Source organism: Podarcis liolepis, assembly GCF_965112155.1.
Source record: "Podarcis liolepis genome assembly, chromosome: 17".
In the NCBI taxonomy this organism is placed as follows: Eukaryota; Metazoa; Chordata; class Lepidosauria; order Squamata; family Lacertidae; genus Podarcis; species Podarcis liolepis.
The window spans coordinates 10,355,590-10,379,796 of record NC_139571.1 but is presented as its reverse complement, the minus strand read 5'-3'; the positions used below and the strand labels follow the sequence as shown (position 1 = coordinate 10,379,796).

The 24,207-nt window shown below is 46.9% G+C and overlaps 1 protein-coding gene across 10 annotated transcripts in view; it reads right to left on the bottom strand.

Moving 5' to 3' along the window:
* The window catches only part of DOCK6 (dedicator of cytokinesis 6), a 96,268-nt gene that overhangs the window by 26,159 nt on the left and 45,902 nt on the right, over positions 1 to 24,207 (bottom strand). For 4 of the 10 annotated variants that reach the window (XR_014520767.1, XR_014520768.1, XM_083482887.1 and 1 more), the window contains exons 22-37: positions 21,843 to 22,018; positions 19,533 to 19,637; positions 16,723 to 16,812; positions 15,026 to 15,121; positions 14,192 to 14,332; positions 12,204 to 12,317; positions 11,143 to 11,313; positions 9,551 to 9,690; positions 9,291 to 9,460; positions 7,072 to 7,223; positions 6,009 to 6,191; positions 4,434 to 4,560; positions 4,081 to 4,165; positions 3,031 to 3,127; positions 2,166 to 2,300; positions 906 to 1,058 (exon numbers count right to left, since the gene is read on the bottom strand). Coding sequence is in view for 6 of the 10 variants with exons in the window: in XM_083482887.1 (XP_083339013.1) it covers positions 906 to 1,058; positions 2,166 to 2,300; positions 3,031 to 3,127; positions 4,081 to 4,165; positions 4,434 to 4,560; positions 6,009 to 6,191; positions 7,072 to 7,223; positions 9,291 to 9,460; positions 9,551 to 9,690; positions 11,143 to 11,313; positions 12,204 to 12,317; positions 14,192 to 14,332; positions 15,026 to 15,121; positions 16,723 to 16,812; positions 19,533 to 19,637; positions 21,843 to 22,018 (2,135 nt within the window). In the remaining 4 variants the exon portion in view is untranslated. The remainder of the gene's footprint in view (positions 1 to 905; positions 1,059 to 2,165; positions 2,301 to 3,030; positions 3,128 to 4,080; positions 4,166 to 4,433; positions 4,561 to 6,008; positions 6,192 to 7,071; positions 7,224 to 9,290; positions 9,461 to 9,550; positions 9,691 to 11,142; positions 11,314 to 12,203; positions 12,318 to 14,191; positions 14,333 to 15,025; positions 15,122 to 16,722; positions 16,813 to 19,532; positions 19,638 to 21,842; positions 22,019 to 24,207) is intronic. The other 6 variants (XR_014520765.1, XM_083482889.1, XM_083482890.1 and 3 more) reach the window with 2 other exon arrangements.

The following is a 24,207-nucleotide window of genomic DNA, read 5'->3' as shown; positions in this document are numbered from 1 at the left end:
GGGTGGCAACACAAGAACGGGGCCTTCTCTGCAGTGGCTCCCCGTCTGTGGAATGCTCTCCCCAGTGAAGTTCGCCTGCTGCCTTTATTATACACCTTTAGGCGCCAGGCAAAAACGTTTCTTTTTAACCAGGCCATTGGTTGATCTGATTGACATCCTATGCCCTTTTAAAATGCGGCTTTCTTTTTTTTGGGGGGGGGGTGTTATTGGGTTGTTGTTTTTATTTTGATTATATATATTGTGGGTTTTATGTTGATCTTTTCTGTGAACTGCCCTGAGACCTCCAAGTATAGGGCGGTGTATAAATTCATTCATTCATTCAATCAATCAACAACAACAACTGCTTGGACTCTGGTGATGGCTCAGGCCTGCTCCCAGGAAGCACCTGTCAGGGGACTGCCATCGGAACAGGGGAGGGAGGCAGGGGGATACAGAGGGCCTCCGATGCTTCTGAGGAGCAGCTCCTCCTCCAGCGGTGGGGAAAGCCACACCTCCAGTGGAGCAGAGAGGGAAGGGGGTAGCCAAGCAAGGAGAGGGCTCGAAGATGCTGAGAGCCCAAGTGCCTCACCTAACCTGGCTGGCCAGGAGGCAGACACGCCACTTCCATCGCCTAGCCTGCACAGAGGGTGAAACGAAATGAGGGGAGGTGGAGATTTGGGGTGTCTAAGTTCTTATGTTGGGGGACAAGCCGGAAGAGGCCACTCCCAGATTCTGCAAGTGACTAAAACAGACATGAACTTGTTGGTTCTGCACTGTAAATGGTTTGTACCAATAAAACCTGTAAGACACAGGTCAGAGTCTTGCCTGGTTACTCACGAGCAACCACCCCCTGCATCTGACAGCACCCTTGCAGCAGAAGAGACAGAGGGCAGCTCTAGCACCGCCTTACTCCAATGAGCACTTACGTTGCCAATCTCGAAGTTCTGTCGCATGAGAAGGTAGAGCGAGGTGCTTGCATGGGTGCGGATGATGCCCACCTTGCTACTGCAATGGCGGAGAAGGCGCAGACACAGGTCAGCACACAGTTCTGTGTCCTCCTCGAAAAGCATTTCGGGAAACTGCAAGCAAGAGACTGGAGTTATTTTATCTAACAATGATAATACTGGCCTTCCTATAGACTGCAAGGAAGGCAATGGATAATAGATGCATAAAACCCAACAGATTGATAATCTTACAAGCAAGGTATTAACACACTCAAGAGCGGTAAGATTTAATATTAAAAGCCTCTGTGAATCAGGTTTTCACCCAACCCTTGGAAGCGTCTGTCAGGCCCTTTTACAGAGGTTGTTCCAGATCTGCAGTATCATAATTAAGTAGACGCAAATAATAATGGGCTGGCTTTGGTCTCTATCTTTCAAGGCTGAAATAAAGCATTTATTCAATAATCCACCTTGGCATGGAAACAGCTTATTTCTGGAAAAGCAAGGAAGAGTTTACTTTGGGAAAGTGGGGTGATAGAATATGGCAACTGCTGGCTGCTGACATTACCCTTTGGCAATGCTGGCTCACGAGGGGTGAAATAGAATGGGGTGCCTTTGCAGATGACCAGGGGCCATTTGTCTCATAAATCAACTCCAGTCCTGGGGAATCCAGGCCCCACAGGTAGAATTTTTGAAGAATACATTGGCTTGGTTAACAAGTACAGGAGGCGTGAAACAGGTCTTACATCTGGACATCATGTTTTGAAATATATTTTGGAAACACATATTGTAAAGTTGGAGGATTCCCAGACATGGCGTATATGCTCTGTAGGATTGAGGCTGGTATTCATATTCTGGTTTTATATTTTTGTGTGTGTGTTTGTTTGCGCTCTCTCTCTCTCTCTCTCACACACACACACACACTTAAGTAAGCAGACTCTGCTGTGGACAATCTCAGCAAAAGGGGGCACCCTGGAGAGAAAAAGCCCTTTCAGCAGAGTTAAAGGTTGGAGAACATGAGCGGTGACAGACAGAAGCTAATAACCTGAGGGGTAGATAAGCCCTTCTTGTTCCTGAAGTAGCCAGGCTCCACTTACAACCAGAGCTGGTGAGCTTGGATGCAGACAAGTCAATAGGCTCCCTGCACTGCCTTCTTAGGAGCAGAGCAAGATGCTTTGCAAAATCAGCTGGAATTCAACCGCAACATTCACATCTGCAGAGTCTTCCCAACCAAGCAGCACTCACCTTGCTGACTAGCGCCCTCTGGGTAGCAAAGCAGTGTTGTAAGAAAGCCGCGCTGGGAGTGCAGCCCATTGTGTGCAGAAGCACCCTCAGCACCCCGCCGAGGACACTCTCCTTGGCTTCCGATAAGATCACAGTCTGTGGAGAGGAAACCGGGGAGGAGAGGGAGGTAGAGAAAGAAAGAAAAAATGGGTGGGAAATTGTACTCAAATTAGGAACCCCTCCATCAAAGAATGTGTAGCCCCATTTGTAACGTGGTGAGGCTGACACAATTGCTTTATCCAGGCCAGACTTCATCTTGCACCAAGAAGCCCATGGAAGTCACTGGCACATGAGTGGCCAAGGCAGAGATGTGACTATGTAAAACGAACAAGCAAAGCTTATCATCTGCATGCCTTAGGTGTTCCGCTGTCTCTGCTAAAGATGGAAAAGGACCAAGAGCTATGCTGGCCAGTGAATTCCAGCCCCCGGACTACCTAGGAGAACCCAGTTCAGCATAACCGCAACAGAGAGGATCAAAACAGCCAAGGACAAAGAAGACAGATGTGGCTCTCAATGCACTCCAAGGAAACACTTTATCAATAAAAAAAAAAACTAGAGACAACTTTGTCCTCCAGCTTGCCAAATCAGACTCTGCTTATGGAAGCTGGATGAGAAAAGTTGTCTCCAGCAGTTTTCATCAAAAAACTGAATTTTCCTTGTGGGTGTGGCTTGTGAACTGTGAGGGGGCGGGGAAGCTCCTACAATTCAAAAGTTACCACTGCAGAGCATAGATAAGAGATGCAATCTTCACCTTGGAATAACAAATTAATCCCAGAGCCTTGCTCCGGTGGGTGGGTGCAAGACTGGAGTCTCCATCAGATCCTACCTGCACAATGATTTCTAGGGTGTCCAGCACCACCATGTTGGCTTCTGTGGCCATATTCCCATCCACCAGAGCCTCATGTTCCATCTCTTCCTTGGATCTGAGCAAGGGACAAAAAAGGGCGTGGGTTTAAGACGTTTAGAGTCACCAGATGCCAATCCTCGCTTGCATGGTTATTCTGGTTTTCTGCTCACTGTGCTGCTCGTACAGGCCTGCCAAAGGTTGGAACTACACTAGGGGCATGCAAAGCCAAAGTCGTTTGGCTTCCATGAAATAGGTAGCTAGTTCCTGCAATTAGCTCTTGCCAAAGATCAGGTGCAGCCCCAAGGAGCCTGCAGCACCTTCTCTATAAGGGTGGGAAAGCTGGGATATGGGATGATGGCAAGCCAATGAGAAGGAACTCTTTCTTGGACTCAGAATCTTTATCCCACACAATCTTTTTCTCTATACGTTTTCCAACACAATCATGAAAACTAAAACCTGAGTTAAGTCTTTTTATAAAAAAAATAATAATCTAGTAGATGCCCTGAATGCCATGTGATCATGGCTATATGACAAACCAAACACACTAATTTATGATTAAGGCACGGCACACAACTCACATACACACACCATGAGAGTCACTGTGTGTTCAGGCTCAAGTTTGGTTCCTGTTCTTGGGTAACTGCACTGTGAGGATTGTTCTATAGCTTACTGCTTGCGGTTTGTATGGAGGAAATAAACCATGAATCTGGATTTCAGTGTTAATGCTATGCTAAATAATGGCTTCATTTGCAACAGCAACAGGGCGGAGGGGGAGCAAAGTGGCCACCGTCTTCTCGCTATTATTATTATTATTATTATTATTATTATTATTATTATTATTCCCAAAGGTCTCAGCAGGTTCACATAAACAGATCACAGTATATAAAATAAAAATAAAAGGGTTGCTCATTTGCACTCAGCCAAGGTTTTGGTAAGTATTATAGGTAAACCAGTCCAATGTGTGAATGTAAACAAGGTACTACCTATCCCCTGATTCCCCCCCCCCCCCGGAGTTGCCCACAAACGCACTTGTCCACCTTGTCCGAATTCTGCCTCCAATGGGCAATATTCTTCCTCCAGCGAACATTTTCTTGGTTTCCAAATGGACTCCGCTCTGTGTCGGAAGGGGAGGAAAGGCATGAGTACCATGACAGATCAGAAAACTCTTCCCCACCAAGCCTAGTTCCAGTCACCAAAAGCCAGCCCTTAACGTCTGAAAGATGCTTCAGCTAGAGTGAGCCTTCAAGGGAATGAATAGAGTTCCCTTTTGATCACACAGATGGTACTCCAAATAGTTTATATCTGCTTACTTCCAGAAGCTTGCTTCTGGAGACTACAGAAGCAAGCTCATGATAAACAGCCCCACCCTCTCTCATTCTCACCTCGGCTGCGTCGCACCATCTCCTGGCGTGCCCCAATAGTGCCCAAGATGGCTTCCTCCAGTCGTGCTTTCATGTCCAGAGACTTCTTGAAGGTCAGGCTGTTGATGCGCTCAAAGGCCTTCTTGCCCTGTGGATGGCAGTGAGTCTAAAAGTCCTTGCTGCTAAGCAAGAGAGGGAATTTGGCTGCAGGAGCAAAACCTGGCAGGCCCAGAACTCACAGAACAGGCAGACAGTTGCTCACTGAAGAAAGTGGTCAAGTGCTCATTTCAACAGGCACTGAGCAGTGGGATGTGAAGCCCCTTCAGCTTTTACCACGGAGAATGCTTCTGGCTAGGGCCACATCAGCACCAAATACAATGGACAAGAATTGGTAAGCTGCCACACTTCACATCTGGCAAAGAGGCATTTTGGGGCTCCAAATGCAAGGTCCCCACCACTCCCCATTTTAGCTCATAGCCAACAACAGCACTAAATTGAACTGAATTTCACTACTGGACTTCACAATATCTTATAGGAATGATTTCACTATAAACTGTCAGTGGCTTCTTACATTTAGCTTCCTATTCAATCTCCACGCTAGAAGAATTCTTACAGCAGGGGTGGGAAGAAGGTAGATCAGGACCTACTGGTCGATCTCTGTGTGGCATGAAGCAGATTGGCAAGGATTTATGCCCCACAATTTAACAACAACAACATGACTCTCCCTGCTGAAATGGATCGTGGTTGTGCTTAGATGGGTGTGAACCAGGGGGTGCATTTCGTATATGGAAGGACTGTGAACTTGACTCAGTTCTGGTACTCAGTACAAGTTCCTGGACTTAGAATTCTTTAACTGAAGTGTATGTCTTTTGCCTGGGACGCAGGTGGCGCTGTGGATTAAACCACAGAGCCTAGGACTTGCCGTTCAGAAGGTTGGCAGTTCGAATCCCCGTGACAGGGTGAGCTCCCATTGCTCGGTCCCTGCTCCTGCCAACCTAGCAGTTTGAAAGCATGTCAAAGTGCAAGTAGATAAATAGGTACCGCTCTGGTGGGAAGGTAAACGGTGTTTACGTGCGCTGCTCTGGTTCACCAGAAGCGGCTTAGTCATGCTGGCCACATGACCCGGAAGCCAATAAAGCGAGATGAGCGCCGCAACCCCAGAGTCAGCCACGAATGGACCTAATGGTCAGGGGTTCCTTTACCTTTATGTATTTTGCCTAAGGCTCCAGCAGGTGAACTCTCAAGGTTCTATTAAACAACAGAGAGCTCCTACAGCCTGAAGCCTGTCTGCTCTTGCCTTAAGACACCCAAAGTGTTGTAGAACCGCTGTTTTCTAAGGCTCTCCTTGGAAGGAAACGCGGCCTCTGACTGTTGCAGTCAGAGGCTGCATTTGTCTTGCCTCTTCTCCGCTCTTTGCTGGCCACGTTCTGTCAAAGACTGCATGCTTTGAGGTCTGCAACCACTAAGGAGTTTGTCTAGGTGAGGAGTCCAGCCAGCTAAAGGTGGGATTCCTGCGTTCTGTCTCCCAAAGTCCTGGGATGGGGAGGAGTGAAGCAGGGGAGCCATGTTTGGTTCTCTCAGCGCCTGGACTCTAACCTTATACTCGAAGCAAGAGACACAGAGGTAGAGCAGGTCAAGGAGACGGTTCACATGCAAAGCAGAGAGGTCAGCAAGCCAGCGATGCAGCACAGCTCCATCCGCATTCTTCAGTACCCACAGGAGACACACCAGCAGGTTGCGACTTGCTTCAGCTGACAGCATGCTATACTGGCGTGGTGGCTGCAAACAAGCAAGAGATGAGCTCAGCCCAGCTCCACTTGACCCAGACTCCCCACTCCCCCCTCTCCCAACTAAGCATGCCAAATGGCACAGTGCATCAAAGAAGGCAGAGGCAGCAGTGGTGCCCTGCTGCTCTCTATTCATAAGGACCTCCTTTCCTTTGGTTTTGAGGAGCAATGTTTTGGGCCCACATTGCCTAATGATATCACTATGTCGGAATAGGAAATGCAAGTAGTAGCTGGATGGAGTTTTTAAATTGGCTGCTTCATGCAAGTCCTTGTGTGGGTGTGGGTGTTTGTTTTTATTAAAGGATTTTCAGTTACAAAAGAGGATGCCTTCACCCCAGTATGGCTGTCCTTTATTACATACACAGCCCAACAAGAGAGTAATATAAACCTCGCAACAGCATACAAATTGATAAGGCTAATCTGACCCAATAACTGCCCCCCTCACATAAACAAACAAAACTCACTGCAATCAACTAATAGTTTTTGTACTGTTAAATCTCCCATTGTGTTTGAGATCAACCATGTTACAAATCTGAACACACAGAGACTTTCCTGCTGAGGACTGAGAGCTGTATGCTCCTGGGTTCATTCCACAAGTTCCCAATAGAAATGGCTCCCTGCTTAAATGGGAGGCTGTCCAATACTAGGTATCATTATCACTGAGAATTCTGTCTCTAAAGCTGAGATAGGGAGCTTATGGTCTTCCAGATGATGTTAGATTCATCACCCCTGACCACTGGGCTGAAGGGAGGGAATTGGGAGTCCAGCAGCACTGGAGAGCTATACAAACCCTCATCCCCTTCTAATGTGCAAGTATTCCCCACCCAAGTTTTGGTTTCGTTCTCTAGCCCCAGAGGACAGTGTACACTCACCACTGATGGCATTTGGAAGACAGTAGACCGATGAGCATGGGGCAAGGGAGAGCCAGCAATGGCCATGGCAACTGACTGGCTAATGGTGCTGCCATCCCCATCGCCGTCCTCAACCGTCACAGAGGCCAGCCGCCCTCGCTGGCTGAGGTTCTCTGTAAAGTTGAATTAATTGCCCAATAAGGACCAATAAGGGAAGAAAAGATAGCCCAGCCACCGCCACCACCCAGTCAATAACTTTGGATACTGATATTCTGTTTAAATATATATATATATATATAGAGAGAGAGAGAGAAGGACAGCTAATTTGCACAAATGTTCCTTAATAAGGTTTTGACTCTCATTTCCCTCTTCAGAGACATTCCAAGCAGCTAAAATGAACAATAAAGGCAAAGGAAGCTAAGCAACCCACCTACCAAAGCTAATGCAAGCTAAGGTGATGGGGAAGCCACTTCAAGATTTTTTTGTTTGGTTGATTTCACAGACTGATTTCGTTGAAGCGATTTCTGGCAAAATCAGAGCCAAGGCCAGGCTGGGGCCATGAACCATCCCTGCAGGCAAGAACTTCTGCAATGCTGACCACTAAAATGAAGAAGGCGAGACTCCTAGCAGTGTATACTTGGCTATTCCAGGGGCCTCAAGCTACCTGCAAATTATTGGGGTTAACAAAACACACTTCTTTTCCCTTATATAAGCTCTGGGGCAGGCTCTCTCAGCCTAGTGCCTTCCAGATTTTGTTGGACTCCCACCGCCATCCTTGACCACTGGGCCAGGACAGCTGAGACTCTTCTAGGACCGAGTTCGCACAGTCCTGGGTAGCTTATCAAGTCAGTTCCAAGTGTCAGGCTGTGAGATTCCTTGCTTAAAGCTCTGGATTCTATTATAAGCACCAGGCTTTAATCCCAGACTCTTCCTCTGGCTTTCTTTTCTTTTGTTCCTTCACAACTTCCTTGTTTTCCCTTTCATTAGCTTCTCTATACTATATCATGCAGTCTTTAAATCTGCATGACTTGAGACTTCCTTTGTGGCTCTGACTCTGCTTCAAATGTTGTACGTTTCCCCAAAACAAATGAGAAACGACATGGGAAGCTATGACACATAACCAAACCACAAATCACCACTCAAATTGTGGCTGTTTTCCAGGATTTCCTGAGCTGTGAGACTGACATGTTTCTGAATATTCAAAGACTGGTTCTCTCTTCTTAAGTGCCACTCTTAAGCTCACTTAAATTGCATTTGCTCAACTGACAGGCTTTATATTTTTGCTTTTGTGTTGTTCAGTAAGTGTGTGCTGAACTGATGATGGGGAAACTGGCTAAGGATGTTCTAGTGAGGAATTAAAGGACAGAGTACAAAAGGAATTAACTAGGAAAAAACAGACAGCAAAGAAATACACAATAATATTTTTTCTAGTCTTATAGCTGGGTGTCAAATCATAACACATTAAAAGGCATTGTATTTGGAACAAATCCTTTGTATCCTGTTAATCAGAGAACAGTTACTTCATTGACTTTGATATTAGAAAGAATGAATGCAGCAAGTTGCTCAGAATTTATAATTTCAGAGCTAGACAGAAAGCTAATATGCTTTCATAAACTACAAATAGGAATCAAATGGCATCAGATGTAAGTGGAAATCTCTTTGATTGAATTTTCAGATACAAAGAGATGTCACCATTTGCACCTCTCAACAAGAGTGTGATTTTTTTTGGAGAAACCTTAGATAAGGAGACAGAATGAACAGTTTTAATGGTGGATGTGATAAGACCTAGCCAGAGAGATCCTCAGTACTAAAAACAATATAAAATAAAGAGAGAACCTGGTTTTAATAACAAGGCCAAAGAACTGACCCAATGCAGAACAGCAAAGCATTTTTTAAGAAGTCAGCTTGGTATGGCTTCACAGAATGACCACCATATCAAACCTCAGCTAGCGAAACTCATATGCTGGGCAGCTGGATTCTCCTCCCTCGCCTGGGAGGGCAGCAGCTACAGTCAGCAAGTTTGACACAACTGGGATTGATGCCATGGCCACCCAAGCCCTCTGCTTAACTGGCTCTATTCCAAGTATGCGGAACAAAACTGAAGACAGCAGGCTTGCCGGCAGCAAGGAAGGTTGGGGAGAGGCTGTCATTTCTGAAAACCGGCTAGGAATCTGCACACATTGGTACCTCCATCCATTATCACCCTCCTCCCTGCCTCTAGAAGGGCCTCCTGGCCTCACCTGTGAAGTCGTAGAGCTGGGGCAGGGCATCCATGACGATGCCAATCAGAGGCAAGTACAGCTGAGCCACGTGCTCCCGTACCGAACGGTCCATGTAGCGAGGGTCCGAGTCGTGGCTGCACAGCAGGTTGTGAAGAGTGCTGATTGCCTTCTTGTGCAAGAAGAAGGCTCTGAGGCAAGGGAAGGGAAGAGAGCAGGGATGTCAGAAAGGGCTCTGGCTACAAGGGCATCAGGGAACCATCCCAAAGGACCGCACTTACCCCTCTGCATCCGGCTCCAGGATGAGAGCCAGCTCCATCAGCACCAGCCCTGCCAGGAAGTGCTGCTGCCGAAAGGCCACTGACAGCTCAAACATGCTGGCCACTCGTTGGTCCTGTGTGTGGCTGGAGAAGGCTGAGCCCTGGGAAAGGGGAAAGGCCATGTGAAATCAAGGAGAGCCGACCCCAGCCAGCGTGTCGCAAACGGTTCCTTTCCTTATCACTGCATGGAAAAGAACAGCGTCCAAGCTTCACATCTCAGTTGCCATCATTTATTGGTAGCCTTTCGAATGAGACAGTCTCTCTCAAATGTTGCTTTCGTGAACTACGTTTTTAAAAGGGGGGTGGGGCAAGGAGAAGAAAGGAAAAGTTCCACAAGTGTCAACTATGAAAGGTGATTGTGGCGTTTGCCCTCCTATGTGTGTGACGTCATACTGGGTTCATAGGGAAAGGGTTAACTAATTGTAAAATGACTAACCAATGGGAACCCAAGGGGCAGAGTTAACTGTGTATAAGGTTTAAGCACAGAGAGAATTTGTTAAGAAGAGTTAGGGTTAGAGTGGTTGAGAAGACAGTCTGGAGATAGATGAGAGAGGGAAGGTAAGTCTGTGGGTTGGGCTAGTCTGGTATGAGAGAGTGAGAGAATTTGTTAAGAGGAGTCAGTCAAACAGTTGAGATAATCAGTCAGAAGGTATTAGGAAGGTACAGGCCAGCAAAGAAACTAAAGTTAAGATACTAACAGGAATATTATCGGAGAAACCATAAACTTGTTAATGTGTGTAAAATAAACTTTTTTTTGTGGTTCACTTTTAACAACTGACTGGACTCAGTGTTTTACCAGAGAGTAACTGGTTGGTGGCAGCGGGGAAGCAATCACAGTGGTGGCACAGGGATCAATAGACCGTTAAACGTCCGGGGACCCTGTGTGATCGCCACAGTGATATATAGCTCTGCAGGAGCAAGGGAGGCAGGAAGAGGCAGGGAATCAATCCTCTGCAGTGTTTCATGACTTCCTGGGGTGAAAATGCTGCCCCTTTCAGCCATGGGGGCAGGGGACTGACCTCCCCAGGGGGAGTCAGCTCACATCCCCTGCCCAGTCACCTCTTGGTGCTCACTGACTGTCCCATCCATGGCAATGCTCCCAATTTCTTTTCTGTCCCTCCAATGCTGCCATTTGCCTCTTGGTTTTTCAACATGATGATTCCTCTCGCTACCAGTAAAAACTTTCTGTCTCTTTCAAGTCTTTCCTGGAAGCCTACATCTTCGGCAAACCTTCTTTGAGCCAGCAGTCATCACCCCAACACACACCCCTACCCCAGTTTCCCAGTGGTATCTGCTACCTGGCCACTTGCTTAAGGCAGCTCTAAAAGGGATCAGACTATTTCACAGAGAGGGCATCCGTTAGCTGTTCAGGATAGCAGAGGCTGAGGGCAACAGGTCAGCTGCCACCTTCGTGCCCAGCTGGTGCGCTTGTGGAGGCACCTGGCTCAGGGTTGTTCAAGGGAGGCTGGAGGGACCAGATGGAGTCATGCTGACTCTGATCCACCAAGAGCATCCTCTTCTCACGTTCTCTTCCCTTATGGTGGGCTGCTTACCTGGGAGGTTGCTGAAGAAACAGAGGGGGAGGGGGAAGCAGGTGGGGAGAGGCCACTGCAGGGCAGGTTCAGAGTGACGTAGTGCTCATGGCTGCAGATGATACGGATGAAGTCCATCCTCAGAGCAATGAGGGCATTGGGGTTCTGGGTGGTCAGCAGCCTGTTATTGATCTGGAGAGGAGGAAGGAAGGTAGCTGTTGTGGGCTTGGTAAAGTCCAGTTAAAGGCGACTATAGGGTTGTGGTGCTCATCTAGCTTTCAGGCCGAGGGAGCTGACGTTTGTCCACAGAGAGCTTCCTGGGTCATGTGGCCAGCATGACTAAACCACTTCTGGTGCAATGGGACACCGTGACAGAAGCCAGAGCGCACATAAATGCGGTTTACCTTCCTGCCGCAGCGGTACCTATTTATCTACTTGCATTGGTGTGCTTTCAAAATGCTAGGTTGGCCAGAGCTGTGGCAGAGCAATGGGAGCTCACTCCATCACAGGGATTCGAACCGCCAACCTTCCGATCAGCATACGCAAGAGGCTCAGTGGTTTAGACCACAGCGCCAGCCGCATCCCTTGTAGGCTTGGTACAGCATTGTGAACCCTCCAGCCTCTAGCAGAGGCCACCCAGAGTCACCATCTCCTTCCCCAGTGTCCAGTCTAACATCAAAGCCCTGATTACAACTGAGTGAGGGTTCAAGCTTTAACCAATTACTTATGTATATATTTGCATTCATACCCCACCTTTCCTACAAAGAGCTCAAGGTGGCATACATGCTTTTCTTCTTCCCCGTTTTATCTTCACAACTACCCTACAAAGTAGACCTGTGGCTGGCCCAAGGCCACCCTATGATCTTCATGGCTGAGCAGGGATTTGAACCCTGGTCTCTCAGGTCCTAGTCCAACACTCCAACCCCTACAACACACTGGATCTGAGTTCTGCACGTACAGAAAGTTTTCCGCAACCACCTATCTAAATAAAACTCTTGTCCTCTCTCCTAGTTATTGTGCCCTCTTCCAGGAGGTAAAATTAGCAGCCTGGGAAAAGAGAACCACTGGGTTCCTCTTGATACCTGCTTGTAGTAAGAACGCAAGAGGTTGAAGACAAAGCCGCGATCCATGAGGGATAGTAGGTCATTGAGGAAAAAGGCCAGGCTGCTGTTGAGACGTTCCACCAGCTCAATATCCTGTGGAAGAAGCACAGAAGTATGTGAGGTGGCAACTGAAGGGGCTTCCGTGGGGCTCTGGCAACCCCGAATGCAGGGTCAGAAACTGAGCAAATGGCAGAGGGGATTAAGACCATGTGAGCGAGTGCAAGCTGCTAGCACAGAATCAAAATGGGGCAGATATCTCACAGAATTCCCACACATTTCAATGAGGTTCATATAGAAGTTCTCACCAGATTATACACAAAGGTTTCCATTTCGCTCCAGTTGTGAATTTTAAAGGGAGATCAAGAACAACTAGCCATCTTTGGATTTTTTTGTGGTTATATAATCACATAAACCATTTCTTTTTTAAAACCCACTTTAAAAAATTGTAGATTGTGGGGGGTTTTGCGGGGGTGTTAATACAGCTTAAGTCACTCAAATGTAATATATATATGCACGAATGGATGCACATTTATAAAGAAGGTGGGTAAGAAATGCTGGATGTATCTACCTGTATTATTAAGGGCTGCTATATCCCCACCATTAATGTTTTAATCTAGCAAGGATACTATTTTATACAGATAGTCTGTTTTGGTTGTTTTTTAAAAATCACATTTTACATGAAAAGTGGGTCACAACAATACCGTATTTTTCGCTCCATTGGACGCACCGGACCATAGGAGGGGGAGAACAGGGAAAAAAATTTTTTTCTTGTTCTCCCCCTCTAAAACAAGGTGCGTTCAAGGTACATTCACCAGAGGGAATTTGGGTCAACCTTAGAAAAGGGGGTAAATGATGAGTACTGTGGTTTAATTGAGGTCTATAAGTTAAATTTGGTTAATTAAGACGAATTAAGTAAAATATTAATAAAGTAAAAGTTGGGGATAAGAACTTGCTGAGTTAACTATTGGAATTGGGATGCAAGAAGGGGAGGTGTGGGGAAATCAGGGAAAGTGGTTAAGAAATTAAGGATTTAAAATTATATTTGTTATTTGTGTTGTGTTTGTCTGTGGTTGTTTATGTTTTTGTGTTTGTCTTAAAAATCTGTGAAAACCTTAATAAAAATTTATTTAAAAAAACCAAAAAAAAAACACCAAGGTGCGTTCAAGGTACATTCACCAGAGCTTGTGGGGCTGGCGGTGGGGGGAAGCGCTCCTTTCCCCCACCGCCAGCCTCAAAGATCCCTGAAGCCTTTGGAGCGCAGTGCCCCTCTGCCCTACAGAGGTTTGCGCGCAGCCGTCCCCAAGCTAGAGCAGCGAGATGGAGCCCTCCGTCTCGCTGTTCTGGCTTGGGAACAGCCTTGCTAGCTTCTGCAGGACAGCGGGGTGAAGGCACCCCGCTGCCCTGCAGAGGTTTGCGCGCAGCCGTCCCCAAGCTAGAGCAGCGAGACGGAGACCTCCGTCTCGCTGTTCTGGCTTGGGAACAGCCTTGCTAGCTTCTGCAGGATAGCAGGGTGAAGGCACCGTCTTCCTGTTCTGGCTTTGGGCTTAGCGGCGCAGCCTGCATTCGCTCTATAGGACGCACACACATTTCCCCTTAATTTTTGGAGGGGGAAATGTGCGTCCTATAGAACGAAAAATACGGTATATTCTCGGGCATTCAGTGTAGGAAATTCCATATCCATTATGGTTTTTGTCACTTGAGAGATCCTAGGAGTTATATGAAAATGTAAAGCTTGGGTTTTATTTGTTTACACCTGTAGCTTAGGAGAAAGAATATGGAAAGCAGAGAAACCTGTACCTTGTTGCTCCCAACACTGAACTTTTTAAAGGTTGCACTCTAGTGCAGGTCAAGGTTTAAAACATGCAAACATGAATTAAGTCGCTTGGCTTGTTTGTAGAGTGATGCGGATAGAAAACTCTGAAGGAATGGATGGAGAGGAAGCCAAACAAAAGAAACCTTGCACAAACCTTCTGGCAACGGCTGGCGATTTCGGCACTGACGGTGCACACCAGGGCTGAGATGTCATCAATGAAACGGCCAGGGAAACGCAGCTTGCGAGGTGCCTCCAGCTTGTCACACAAGAACAGATGGTGTGCCATGCTCTTCACCTAAGAAGACCATCAAGGGAGTTTCATCCTCCTGGATCAGCAGCCACCGCCCAACTATTCCAACCCCTTTGGGAATTCCAATTTAGACTGAGCTGACCTGTACGGCTGACCATGGTTGGGGAAATCCTCTCTTAGAACAGTGCACTCCATTTGGAACTATCGGCACATGAGCAGCTGAAAATCAGTTAGGCTGCTTAAACTACTGTGCCAAAGCTGCTGGCCTGACTGAAGAGAGGTTAAATATCCTAAAAAGAACTGGCAAAGTAAGACAGGCAGAAAAGAATTTCACTTTAAATCTGAGAAGTCTGCCACTGGGATTATCACAGAGCGACTGAGCCACTCATACTTCTGTTCCTTTCGGAAACCTTCCTCCACTTCCAAATACAAAATGATGAAATTTGTACCTAGGTGTGGTGCTTTCAACAGAGCACCCTGTAGCACATCAGTTCTTTTCATTGCTTAATATTTTAGGGAAGGTGGTTGTTGTTTTCCCCAAAGGCCGATCTAGGATACACCTTGAGGGACAACTCAGTTCTCTCATAACTTTCTGTAGTGACACTGTGCAAAGCAGAAATTTGGAAGCTGGACAGCAAAGGGACAGTCTACATAAAGCAACACATAAAGCCAGATCATGGATGCTCCTGGCCAGAAGGCGAACAATTTGTTTAGGGAGATCAGCAGCAAGGGGCATACCATCAACTGGAAGAAGAACCAGGCTTGATGCAAGGCAGCTTCCCGCACGGAACTGGTGCTCACCACCCACTGCAGGGCCAGTTCTTCATGAAGCAGCTAAAAGAGATTTACAAGGAGAAGAAAGACTCAGCATGCCCCTTGCGGAAATTCAGGTCAACCATTGCAGGACTGAGTACAGAGTCACAGACTGGTGCTTCTGGAGCTACCAGCTGCTTTCAAACCAGGGGAAGAGAGAGGGAGTAAAAATACAGCCCTCATCTGTACACCCTATTCTTCAACTCAGAATCTGTTTGATTGCCTGTCCAAAAAAAGTCACAGATCTTCAGAAGATGCTGTTAGGTTAGAAAAACAATGACTGACAAAGACTAGGAAATGGGCCAGGTTTTGGAATACAGGCCTAGTCTGAAAAACCACAGATCCCTAATGAGATTTCTGGGGAGTCATTCATTCCCCAGTCAATTTACACAGATGGATGCTTCTTGGTGTAACTGACACCCACCCAACTCATCTCACTAAGATCACTGCCTCATCTGAGTCAGTGGCCAAGGAGTCAGAAGCCTTGTAGCATACATGCTATAAACACAGCCATTTAGCGACTGGTTGTGTTGTTCACTCCAGGCTTCCTGCATGCAGAATGGGAATGAAGGGGGCACATACAAAACTGCTCTCATGTCTAAACAGAGTTATCAGCATCCAACTTTCCCTTGTAGTTCTCAAAGAACTATTATCTGGATACAACAGCACAGTCTGGACTCTGGACCAATCTGCATTCAGAACTCGACAGGCCAGACCTACTTCCTTCCTCTTGATTAGGTTGGTGTGTTTTTTTAAATTCCATATAATGTTAAATATGTTATCAGTGAAATAGCAAAAGCTGAAGTGGCCAAGAGTCTCAAGTTGTCCTCCCTCCCAATGAGCTCCAGCCAGGAGCAGCTCCCATCTAGGACTGCCTAAAAGCAAGAAGCAAGTCTACATGTTTATTCCTGGCAGACACGTTGAAAGTCTCCCATAGACATGGGAGGAAGGTTCAGGTGAGTTGTGTATTATGAACAGAAGACTCGGAGCAGCAGCTCTGCGAGAAAAAGCCAAAAAGGTGGCAAATAACACTGAAGGAAAGAAAGTAGAAATGGAAGTATGAGAGCAAGCGGAATAGCATTCAGAGGAGGGTGGGATTTTTATCATGACTAAATTGGTTTAGTCCCCAAAATCAGCAGGGCCTGAATTTCTTCATGGCAGAAACCAACCACAGATACATGATCTCCACCCAAAGGGCTTACCCAAGGCAATGCCACATTGCAGAGCTGCCTGCGCTTCTGTTGCCTATTCAGAGCACATAACATTGTTACACATTCACAACAACTAGCGCCACTTGCTTCTAAACCAAATACTTATACTCAGTGCTTTTTTCTGGGGGGATGCATACCCCTAAACATTTTGCGAATCTACGTTTGGCTTCACTGAGGGGCAGTATTTCAATATGAATAGGAAAATGAGAGGACCCCTAAACAAACATTTATTTATTTATTTATTTATTTGAAAAAAGAGCACTGCTTATACTAGATTGATTCGATGCATGTCTACTTGGAAGGAAGTTCCACTTAAATCCATGCAACTTACTCCCAAGGGTGCATAGGATCCTAGTCTTAAGTTTGTCTTCCAGGGCGACATTTCTGGGGTGCTTCCCAGTCTCTCTCTACCTTTTTGGTTGTTGATCTCATCGGGGTGGCCGGAGGAAAAGTGGAGTTCTCAAGATAGGAGGAGATACGATTAGGTGCTCGCTCCGCAGCCTGTGAGATGAGCAGAAGCAAGAGAGACAAGAAGAGGACACAGTGGTGGTGAAGAGGTATTACTCAGGATGGAAGGAGGAGCGAGGTGATGGTTTGCAGGAAAAGTGGCCGGCTTCCTTACTGAGAGGAAGGAGCTCAGAATTTGAAAGCAAACCACAATTTGGAAGGAAGCAGGAGTCTAGAATGGATTTGCAAGGTCACCAAACTCAGGGCTGCTCAACCTAGATCAGATAGGCCAACCCAAAGCTTATATGCCTCCACTCCTGCCTGCCTCTCTAGTGGTGCACTGCTGTCCAGTTCAGTAGATGAGAAGGCAAACGTACAGCAAAGGTATGGAGAGCGCTTGCTTATAGCCATAGGATGCGCTCTCATCATAGCAGCTATTTTTTTAAAAGCAAGTGTAACTATCAGCAGTTAGGCAAGACCGGTACCTGCAGTCCACAAAGCTGCCATTAGATGGCACTGTTGCAGAGTGAAAGGCAATTGCCCAATTTAGAGAGCTCTGATAAGGAAAATACAGTGATACCTTGGGTTTACAACTATAATCCATTCCGGAGGTCCGGTTGTAACCCACGGCATGCTTTCGTCAATGGGGCCTCCAATTAAAAAAAAGGGTTGCAATCCAAAAAAAACCAACAAAACAGGGTTGTAATCTAAAAAAAGGGACACACACTTCAAGGTTTGACGTGGTTGTAATCCAAAACGGTTGCAAACCAAGGTACCACTGTACCTAACACACCCTGTACTGAGAATGATACATAAAATCACACGAGTTATGGCTTCTTCCCAATAATATTCACTGACTGCCAAGGGTAGGGTAGGGTAGGATAGGATAGAATAGGATAGGTGGGGGAGACGCATCTTTCCCATGTAACAGGAGCATCCAACATCCAGCGCACATTAACAATTTACAGAGAAGCATAATACTGGCCATATGTTTGCTGCGCATGGTGGAGGAAGCAGCTGTGCAAGCCAAGAAACTGCCTAATTTCACTGCACAGAAGGACTTCGGAAGGTGGGTACTGTATTATATGGATGCAGAGAGAACCTTGGAAACCTTGAACCTCACATATGCTTAGGCTGCAAATTCAAAAGGGAGCAAATAATCAATGCTGCTGTTTCCTTAAAACAAAAAGACACTTAAAAATTTTATCTATCACATTTTTGCTTCTGTCTTTCCTCAGGGATCTCCAGGCAGCATACATGGGGTTAACCCCTATTCATTCTCATGCATCATCCTGCAGCACATTAGGTTGTGAGGTGGAGACTGGTTCAAGGATATCCTGGAAACTTTGTAATTGCTGGCAGGGTGTTTTTTTAACTGAAATCCCCTTAGTCCAACTTCCACAATCTCTGCACTGCGCCACAACAGCTCCTCCCACTCTCCCTTCCCCACAGCGCTTTGAAGTGTGGCCCCTGGCAAGCAGCAGTTCCTGCGTCAATAGTTTAGTCGTTGCTTTGGCCCAAATTAGACCTGCAAACCAAGCCAGTCATTCCTCTGCATGGGTGATCCACCTGCCGTCCTCCCCTGCCCCTTCTGCCTTCCAGGCAGGGTTACCAAATGTCAAGTGCAAAGAATCCTGCCAACTGTGATCCATCGTGAAAGGGAAACCAAAGCCTGAAGAGAATGCAGGTGGAATTTATAAAATAATCCATAAAGGAGATTTCACGACAGCCCTAACCCAGGAAGAAGCAGAGGAGGTGAGGTGCTGCCCAGTCTCCTAACTGCACCCTGGGTGTCAGAAGAGCATTATGTCTGCGCTGCTTTCGAACGCTCTTCCAAACTGCTTTCAGCAAGCACAAAAGGGTCAGTTGCGTGAGGAAAATAAATAAAACCTTGCACAGACCTTTGCAAACAAACCTCTCCCTTGACATTACCAAACCTCAGATGACGGAAGGCTACCGATATCAAAACTATGCTTCCCGTGTCAGGCAGTGCAACCTTCTTTGTACCACCTCATAACGCTGGGACTACGCCTCTAAAACCTAAGGCTGCCTTGGGCTCTTTTGGGAGGAAGGGTGGAATATAAAGAGAATAAATAACAATTAATATTAATAACAATCAGTGCTTTGGAGTAGAAAATAAAGCGCCAGTACTCCTATTTCGATCAAAGTGTCGTGGGTACCAGCACAAAATGGCTGCCATGGGGACGGAGAGACAGAGAGCTGGAGGTGAGTTCTGTCACAAAAAGGCACGAATAATAATACAGTCAAACCTTGGTTATCAAACGTAATCCGTTCTGGAAGCCTGTTCGGCTTCCAAGATGTTCGACAACCGAGGCATGGCTTCCGATTGGCTGCAAGAGCTTCCTGCACTCAAGCGGAAGCCGTGGCGGATGTTCGACTTCCGAAAAATGTTCTAAAACTGGAACATTTATTTCCGTGTTTTCGGCGTTCAGGAGCCGAAATGTTCCAAAACAGAGGCGTTCAGGAACCGAGGTTTGACTGTGATGCCATTCTTTTGGAGTGGCAAAGGAGAAGCAGATGAAATTTCAAAGGTCAGTCCAAGAAGGCAGCTTTCATTTTCATTTTTTCATGAAAAACATGTCCCCTGATGCCTGTTGTGGTGCTCAACAGCCCCCCCAACTCAAGCCTTCTGGGAAAACATTACTCTTTACCCCAACGCAGGCATTAATGGAAGGCACACCCTGGTGAGCAAGTCAAGGAGAGGAGCAAGGGGTCGGAGCACCAGGGAGAGGGAAGAGGAAAGGCAAAGGCACCTGCTTCAGATCCATGCTGGAGTTCGGATGGTTCCTACGAAGCACAGACTTTGGGCCTCCGGGGGCATATGCTGAGTTGACCCAGGAGTGAGAGCGGTCAATCCCCTAGGTAGCGTGCAAGAGAAGAGCAGGAAAGGAAAAACAATCAGAACCAAGAAACCAAGGGTAAAGAGCCACAACCATTGCTGCTGTGATCGCAGAGAAGGAGAAGGAGGAGGAGGAGCCTTAGTTAAACCAGGGCCTAAAATTCCCAAGCAAGTGACCAAAAGGAACGCACACAAAGCATCATAATGCATTAGAAGCCCAGCTTTTCCATTGCCACAAAGCCCATTGACTAGGGGGGTTGTGTGCCATATGTTTTATGGTCACAGAATGCACCTGAGTGGGGCACCAGTTTGTAGGGAAGTCAGGGAAGGAGGACAAAATAATAGGGGAGGACATGGCATGAACACCTGTAAGAGTCTATACCTGGGGCAATTTGATTTTAAGAGGGGCAATTTGAAAATGAGTTATTAACAGTGTTTTTTTGCATTTCTTATGGTTCTAGGGGCCTCATATACAGTATATAAATATACATTGTGACATACACATTTTTAAAATTAAAATAAAATTATATGTCGGGGGGGCATCAGGATTTTAGAGATGCTTAGGTGGGGCATGGCCCAAAAAAGGTTGATAACCACTGATCTATACTGTCTCCCACTCTGCTTTCCTCCAATTATGAACAGCAAGCACGCGCGTGGAGGGGGTGATTCTGATCACAGCAGAAGCAAAGGGCTAAAGACCACCACCACTCACTCACCCACCCACCCACCCACCCACCTCATGCAATGGTCCCGATCCAGTTTGACCTCCTCACCCCCGCACTGGCTGTACTTTCCTTTGTAAAAATCTTGCATACCAGGGCTAACCGAGTAACAAAACACCACACATACTCTGCCCCTTGAAGAATTTTAATGGAAGTGATCGCCCTCCAATGTTTCAAAACATTGAAAGTATTATTTCAGGCAATTGTTTTTCAGAGCAAAGAATTAGGATTAGTGGCAGGGTGGTACAAGTTGGTGCTGGGCCCAGGAGGGTGGCACTTGGGCACTCATGGCAAAGCTCACTGCTGCAATGACTACTGGGGTCCTATTTATGTGATTATTAGAATGCCAGATGTATACAGATAGTTTTTGACCAGTGGGAAACCTCTGGCCCTGTTACGATATAGTTCCATTCCACCTTAAAAGGGTCAGGCATGATTGTTGTATATCACATGCCTGTTTACTCCCAGCACTGTCTGCTGGGAACTTCCGTTTGTATATAGCTTTTGTATTCCGGCTGTTTTCCTGGACACGGAGGCAAGCAGTCATGTTTTTCCTTTGTTCTGAACTATGTTGAATAAAGCAGTAAATATGCTCTCTCTCTGTTTGCATCTTTCGTTGTGGAGACTCTGCTGAAAGGGTGTGCACGGGTCTTGGAATGTCTCTGAGGCTCGTGTTGCTAATTGACTGATGATGTTCCACAGGAGACTGGTGATCGTCCAGAGACAACTGGGGGCCTGCCTGATGCCTCCGTCTCCCTGGCAGTATCCCAACCGGGCCTCCCCACTTGGCCCACGAGGCTGTTTCAGCCAAACCGCCTTCACCTGCCCTATATCTCATGTCGCCTCCACCTGAAGTCATAAACGACATCTGGCCTAAGGCAGACAAAGATGGAGTTTGCAAGCACCCACAAAGTCCTGCACCTGCAAACCACATTTAATTACTGGGGCTTGCAAATAAATGTGCCTTTGCCTACGTGGTTTGATTTCAAACCACGTAGACAAAAAAGAAAGAAAGGGGGGTCACTTGACATCACTGTGCCATCCAGTGACTGACACATAAGCTGCCCCACCCCTCTATCAAACCTGGTCGATGGAGGGTGGGGGAGATAAGGCTCTGATCCAAGGGATGGATCCAGCTTCACATCCTTGAGGTATAGGATGCTCTCGGACAACTTTGGAACTCCCTCCCTGGAGAAGCTAGACATGCTTCCTCCTTGTCCTTCTGCCAACAGGTAAAGACTTTCTTATTCCAAGAGGCTTTTGGGAACCGACTGCTTTTGATGAAAGGGCCAGTGCTATGGTGTTTTTATTGCAACTCTCTGTATGATTTTTAACTGATCTTTTGTACCTATATATAGTTTTAATTGTATCATTTTTGTAATGATTGGGCTTTTTCTTCTATGTTTTTAGCTGTTCCTATTCTATCTGTAAGCCACCTAGAGCCCCCATCAGGGGAAAAGGTTAAGTATAAATAAACAACAAGAACCCTCAGCAGCGCTTACCTTGCTGCCAACAATCTTCTGAACCTCTTCATCTGGGGAGTTTGGTGTGGTGGTCAGGTCAGGGTTGCTGTTGCTGATGCTTTTGGAGCGAGAGAGATTCAGGCTGACAGGGCGCCCAGTTGTGCGGGACAAGGTGGCGTACTGGATGGGGCCACTGTGGGGTGGCATTCCAGTCTCTGTAAAACACAAACACACACAAACCAGTAGGTTAAGTCAAAGGACAGGTGGGCATATTGGGGTGGGAAGAATGCTACTGAGGGACGACGCCTCCAGGAGTCACGAATAGGCCATCACTTCCCATGGCCATGAGAAAACAATGTGCTGCCACTGTGTCCCAATTTACCCTCCATTATTTTATCCTTGGATGCCTCCTCTCTGCACCAGAATGGAGCATCTCAAGTGAAGAGTCCTTCTGGCTCAGCCAGAGGGCGTGATCTGGCCGGGACACACTTCTGCGCTCCAGAATTGCTTCCCCCGTAGGATCTGGGATACCTTCTTTTCAATCTTTGTTTTTCCTCCATGTTCCGGTGGAATGGCCATGTTTCGTTGTTGGGTTTTATTAGTTGGTGCATCTTCCTAAGCTGTAGTACTTTCTGTCCTCAACCCCCTAATATCCCTATGGAGGTTTAAGGCTCTACAAGTCCTGTCTTTCCTGGTGGGTACAGTTAGTTGCCCATAAATCAGGCATAGGCAAACTCCGGCCCACCAGATGTTTTGGAACTACAATTCCCATCATCCCTAGCTAACAGAACCAGTGGTCAGGGATGATAGGAATTGTACTCTCAAAACTTCTGGAGGGCTGGGGTTTGCCAACACCTGCCATAAATGGATATCCTCCTCTCTCCAGCAGAGCAGAAGAAACCTTCACTGTCTTTCGGCAAGCCCTAATAATGTTTTCCACCCTTTTGGGGGGTAGATCATCACCCATATTTCTGAGTCTCTTTCCTCAAAAACGAGGACGATCCTGCCTCTCTGCATACCAGAGACCACTGAAGAGCAAGTAGCTGTGTTTATGCCACTCCTTTTTCTGTAGGGCCACAAGTCTGGTTTCCCATCCCCACTGCCTTGTTCCTGGCACAGAGCTGTCATTGAACACCAAAGGCAAAATGTGGAAGGGGCACTGCTAGGATGAAAATGTGCAGGGAGTGTTTACACTGAGAAGAAACTCCAAGAGCCTGGTGAAGGAAGCTCAGAACATCGGTGGCTGCCCAGCTCCCTTGCTCTTTGGTGCCAGATGTAATCTGCGCTTTTAACTGCCAGGCATGGTGCCAGGAGAAGGGGAAAACAGAAATCCCCAACCCTTGCAGCCAGAAAAGTTAGAGGATGAGGAAGTCTTGAGATTTTTCTATTTTTCTCCCCCAAGAGACTTTTGATAGTACTGCAGTCCATGGAGGACAAACACCGAATGATCCCCCTCCCCTGGCCCCTTGGGAGTCTGGGTTTTCCAGTACTGGGTGGAAGGAGCCAGCCCATAACTGGATGCTGTCTCCTTCTGGGTGAGAAACATGCACAAGGGAGATTCTCAGTCCACTACAATGATGAAAGAATTGAGATTAAGGAGGATGTGTTCACCACCCGTCACAGTGTGTTGGCTGAAGAGGAAGGGCTGCTAGCTGGGAAGAGGAACTGCCTTCAGTGCTCTGTGCAATGGCCTTCACATGTATGACCATGGATGTGGGGAAGGACCAAAGTCTCTCTTCCCCTCACCAGTGCAAGCCTGTTTCGAAGCAAGTGCACTTTACTTCACCAATTTAATATGTGCCACATCTTTCCCACCATCTCCTGCAAACCGCAACAAATAATCTCCCCTTATGCATCTCACTAAGAGTGTTACTATGACGTCATTTCACTATCAGAACTTCTTGATGGTGGCTGGGGATGGAAGGGAAGTGATTGGTCCTCTTTTTTCCAAGGGGGGGTGTGCTCTAAAAACCTCCTCCATCATATACATACATTCACTACCACGAATAAAGCTCATTCCTCTCACCCCACCCCTGTCAAGAATTCAAAGAGAATGAAGATCTCATGATACTGTTAATATTGGCTGAGAGCGCAGGGTGAGAGAGTACCATATTTCACTGCATAATGGTCACATTTTTAATGCTGATTTTTCTTTTCAAAAAAAGCAGGGTGCAACTATTATGCGGTGGCGACCATTACACAGTGAAATGCGGTAAATGCATAGCTTAGCTTAGGTCTCTAACCCAATCCTGCAAGCCCCACACAGAGAAGCAGGAGGCTAGCTGCACAGGCCCTGTCTCAGGCAGTTACCGGGCACTGGGCACACCCACAGGTCCCAGCTGCCCGCCTCCAGGCAGGACCTTGCCTCCATCGCTGGCTCTCGAGCCAGGCCTCCTCGGTTGCC